Raw genomic sequence first — 5,193 nt, 5'->3', positions numbered from 1 at the left:
GCAATTTTTGATTAGTATTATCATCATAATTTTTGAGATAAAAAACCGGTACTACACTACTACTACTTGTAATTATCGTTAAACTCAAAGCTTCATCCTTTTGTTGCAGTATACGAACACCAGCTTTTCAGCTAGCTCAGGTCGCAACCTTAATCTACGCTTGTCCATAATATACTCGTAATCTCTAAAATTGGTCTCACAAATTGACGAAGAACTTAAAACACTGAATACTATTTGGGCCAACTGTTTAAGCAGAAAAAGTTCTCCTCCAAAATATTTCCAGTATATTGACGGATTAATAAGCTTTGTACCTTTCAGCCTACTTTATTAAGTACGTACCGTACATCTAATTTAAAGGTACGTACCGTACGTACTTGCCATCTTAGATTACGGTGTAAACTTGTTAAGATGTTTTTACCACGGATTCTATTTGTACTGTACGATCCTGTCAATAATAATAATAATTTCAGTGTAAGCGAACAGCTGGGAAGTAACTTTGTCACACATACAGTCGGACTCTTTTCAATGAGGAGACGAACTCTTGATGTCAAACAGGTTTCCCAACTCTTCATATTATGAGATATCAGCACTTATAATGAGCATTTGCTGGTTAGATAAAACATATTCCAGAATATGGAGGGTTCGTTCAATGACCCAGCCATCCAGCTTGCCAAAACTAGATCGTCAAATAAAATTGAGTGCTGCTCCAAACCGTTTGATCATCAATTCAACGGCTTTAAGATTTAATCACTAAGTGGTCATCAAATGAACCGTTAGAAGGATATCGTATAAATGGGATAGCTGGTAGTTGTAGTTAAGGAGTTAGGTTATTATATGAATAATGTCTGGGAAAAATTTGCGGCAAGCTAAAGCTGTTCTCTGCAGAAATGTGTTGTCCATAGTCCCAGCAACCATACAAAGACTATTAAATCTGGATCCATGATGGAAAAATTAGAGCATATTTTTTCCAGGCGCCTAAGGACCCTTAAACTTTGACTCCATATTAAAATTTCATCCAAGAAACCCCAGAGAGAGATTTTGAAAATACCACGGCCCCTCACCACCAAACTAATTATCTAATTGATAATAATTAAACTAATTATCAGTACTCCTCAACTAGGCTCCAGTAAACACCAGACCTAACCCACTTCTCCCAGGTGTGCACCTCAGCAGAAGGTGGTGTCTGGCTCCTCAGCAACTACAACACACTACACCGACGCTACGGCATCATAACCGGCCACAACTGGGCCAACATATCCCGGACATTGATCAGCGGGAGACGGGAACAGTGGCAAACACTAGCGGGGGAAGGAGCGTATCCGGACATTTCCGGTCCTGTTTGGGGGCTGACTATGGCGGGGGATATAGTGTGTTTCACTAGGTCTTCACCACCTCGTCCACTGGAACCACCCTGTTCCCAGGGTAGGGTAGTACATATAGCCGCTACCACTAACGTGTTATGGGCTGTAGATCAGAGCGGTCAGATCCACGTTAGAGAGGGACTAGCTCGAGATGACGTGCTTGGAACACACTGGCAAACTCTAAACATGACCCAACTAATGGGGGTGCTCCTTCATAAACTCAGTTGTTCAGATAGAGGGGTTTGGGCGGTTGACACAACCGGCACGCCCTGGTTTAGAACTGGTTGTTACGCCGGAAAAGACATCGTACAAGCTTGGGTGAGAGTAGAATCAAACTCTTTAAAGTTTCGAGAAGTCTCCTCAGCAGGTTCCCTAGTCTGGGGTGTGGATGGGAGGAACAGTGTGTATGTCAGAACTGGTGTTTCATATTCACTACCAGTAGGATCAGACTGGGAACAAGTGCCTGGACTGCAGTGTTTGCACGTGCGCGCGGCTCACGAGGGCGTGGTGGCTTTATCCACTTCCCAGCACCTTGTATACCGTTACGGGGCTTGCCCCACCCTCCCCGCGGGTAACTACTGGAGAAAGGTACCAGGTCCACCACCAGACGGCTCTGTGTCTCTTATCACTACCTTGAAGGGTGGGGGAGTCTGGTGTCAAAGCGGAAGGTCTAATCTCCTTGTATAGGAGGAGAGTCAGGACTGTTCCAGATAAAGGGCATGTTAATCAGGTGGGGTCTAGTCCTGCTGAAGAGGGCTGGGAGGTTGTGTGACCTGCTCATTGAGGGGGGAGGGGCGATTGTCAATTAGCAATTAATACCCTTTTTGCTGAGTTTTCGATGTTCCTTATGGAGAGAATGGTACGGTGTGATAAGCACTAAATTTAAATGTTACCCACAGTCTAATAAAAGTCCCATTAAGTGAAATGATAATATATCGCATTGTGCTACAACTATTTTAAAGTGGGTGCAAAATTCAATCATATCTAGCCATGGACATTGCACGGCGTCACAATAGGCAAGCATCAAAGGCTGAATATTAGTTATATAACGCATTCAGCTTCGTCGGGGGAGGGGGGATGCAACGACCATTATAATTAGTTTCAGTATTATTTTATTTTGCCAATACTGACATTGTCATTAATGGTCATCCTACTATATATAAAGCGAGACGATATATATCCGTAACATTTTACTGATACCACGGCATCAACTTAAACACGATTTTCCGCAAAAATCAGCATGAAAAATAAAAAATTGGCCAAGAAATAAAAATTTTAGTGCCCAAAATTTGGACCCCCAAGAGGTGTCAAAAACGTGAATTAAATAGGTAATAATTTATTTAGTCTCTTGAGTATTGACGGGTTCCTACTAGTTAATTTCATTTATTACTATACTAGTAACAGCAACTTAGGGAATATTCGTTTACTGATATACTTCGTAGGAGTCTGTCATTAACCTACGAAATATAATACCACTTACATAAGTCAGCACGAGTTGAGTACTGAGTAGTACCATAACAACGTGTCTCGACAAATTGTGCAATCTTTACAGATTTAACCATAAGTGGTTAAGTTGTGAAATAATATTATCTGTGATCTTATTTATTTTGCAATTTCATGTTGAATGTTGGTCAAAATTTTGGGACCTTAAGTTTTTATTCTTTTGTCAATTTTGTATTTCTTCATGCTGGTCAAGAGGCCATAAAAGCATTCGACCCAACAATTAAACAATTTCGATGGTATATCTCTCACGGTTTCCGCAGAAAGTCTTATTAAATTTGATGTCGTGGTGTCAATAAAATGGCGACAGATATATTACATCGTCTCGCTTTATTCTTTATTAATTATACAGGTTGGGCCAAAAGTCAGTGGACATACGTTGGCCTTAATAGCTCCGCCGTGTTTTATAAGTTTATATTTGAGAGCTGTTCCTTTGCAGATGGTATACTGTACTTACTGCTTTACTGGTTCGAGGATTCCGTCGTCAAAATTTGAATATTTTAGACCACGCTCATTCAATATTAAAACACCTATAATTAAATATTGTTTTCTCTGAACATGCTGAACGCCTAATTTTTTTTTCAGAGACGGTAGATTATTAAATGTTGCATATGATCTGAAACATGAGGCAAAACGGAATAGAAATGGCGAAGTTATCAAGCATTTTCTGTATCTCGTTAACAAAATTGACTGGGTGATCATGTGACACCTTGACACGACACCTTAATTGGGCACTCTTAACAATTCCCATAACGTTTAACAGGTGGTTAACTGGGTGGTTAACTGGGTCACCTAATCACGTGATTAGGTTACCCAATCACCTGATCACACGTAATGAATAAACTCGTTATGCTTCATATCTCGGTCATCTGAGAAGGTACAGTTCTAATTTTTTCAGGACAAACGTAATTCGAATGGCCAAACACAATTCAATAAAATTTAGCTCGATCCGACTATCCAAACTATCAAATAAATGCAAAAATGAACCTTCATTCGAAAAAAATGAACTCGAATATTTTTCATTCACATCTAGCTATAACAGTATAACTATAACCAGGCACTGCGTCACAATTTATGAAGATCTAAGGGATTATTCGTTTACAGATGATACCTCAGAACGTGGCGTGGCGATAAAATTTGATACCATAAAATAAGGAACTGAGCCTTAGTGAGCTGTTTCTACCCTTTTACTGTGCGAACTCTTCGTTATTTTGGTAATTGAAAGAATGAAAAGCTGTTCGAAATATTTGATACGCAACCTTTTTTCCTAAAAATATGTACATATTTCAATCGCCCCTCCCCTTAATTTAATTAATTAATTAGTTGATTAACTGATCAATTAGTTCTATAGGTAATTGATTAATTTTCCTCATGTTTTTGCTGATTTATTTTCATGGTTAGATTAATGTAACCCAATTACAGGTTGGTTTACTGTAACACTATTTTGCAATTTGTGGCAACTTCTTTTTTGAATTGTGAATTAATTCAAGTTCGTAAACACTATTGGTAACCGAATGCTTAATTTCACAATAATTAATTTTCAATGCTTAATAAATGATTCTAATTTGAAAATTGATTAAAAATAGTAACAATAGTAATTAATTAATGCTAATCATTTTCTATTGTTACCGATGGTGTAAGTCATGTACATTTCCATTAAAATTAAAAAGGTGATGAAGAGAGCTCATCAGAATATATGTCACATCTTTAATCTTTTATTTCATTATTTTTCTTTTGTTTCTATATGTTTTAAATTGACGAAAATGATTGATTAGTTAAAATGATTGATTAGTTATCAATAATTATTCGTCATCATAAATTGATCAGTTTTTTGTGTCAGAAGTGTGGGGGAGAGTTCAGAGGAATCTTTAGTCTTGCGTGCAGCGTGGTAAAACTAAAGATGATTTAATTGTAAAACTAAACGATTGATTAGATTTTAAAGGGTATTTAACGCAATTTAAGTTAGGCTATGTCATATTTGATCGGTAATTTCAAAATGAAATGTGCGCTAGAGCTGGTTTAAGATGGTATAATTGTTAACGTTGGAATAAATTTGAAAGGGCTTTAAGTTTAACGCATCACAGGGAGACTAAAGTGCAAAGAAACTGCTGCTTTGCACTTTACTCATTTAGTCATTAGTCTCCCTGTAGCTGTGGCATATTTTGAAACTTGGTAATTCCTTTACCGAGATAGTTAAGCGATAATGTCATATTTTATCGGTAATTTCAAAATGCAATGTGTGTTAGAGCCGAGTCCTATCGTTTTAGTTTCACGAATTCGTTCTTCGCGTTCGGATGTACTTCTAGATCAAAAAAAGGTGAGGTTTGAAAAC

General features: G+C 38.0%; 1 protein-coding gene across 1 annotated transcript; it reads left to right on the top strand.

Annotated features, from left to right (window-relative positions):
* The first annotated feature begins 472 nt into the window (after window positions 1–472).
* On the top strand, window positions 473–2,670 carry LOC134824559 (tectonin beta-propeller repeat-containing protein 2-like). The gene is made up of 2 exons (XM_063836472.1): window positions 473–555; window positions 1,158–2,670. Exons 1-2 carry the CDS (start codon window positions 526–528, stop codon window positions 2,046–2,048), a joined length of 921 nt encoding a protein of 306 aa, XP_063692542.1. The 5' UTR covers window positions 473–525; the 3' UTR covers window positions 2,049–2,670.
* Window positions 2,671–5,193: the final 2,523 nt, after the last annotated feature.

Source organism: Bolinopsis microptera, chromosome 12, assembly GCF_026151205.1.
Source record: "Bolinopsis microptera isolate Bmic1 chromosome 12, MBARI_Bmic_1.0, whole genome shotgun sequence".
Lineage (NCBI taxonomy): Eukaryota > Metazoa > Ctenophora > Tentaculata > Lobata > Bolinopsidae > Bolinopsis > Bolinopsis microptera.
This window is presented reverse-complemented; position numbering and strand designations above follow the sequence as displayed.

Coding starts and splice junctions, on each gene's coding strand:
- LOC134824559 (XM_063836472.1), top strand. CDS start 526: ATGAGGAGACGAACTCTTGATGTCAAACAG. Junction 556..1,157: donor GAACTCTTGATGTCAAACAG/GTTTCCCAACTC, acceptor CACTTCTCCCAG/GTGTGCACCTCAGCAGAAGG.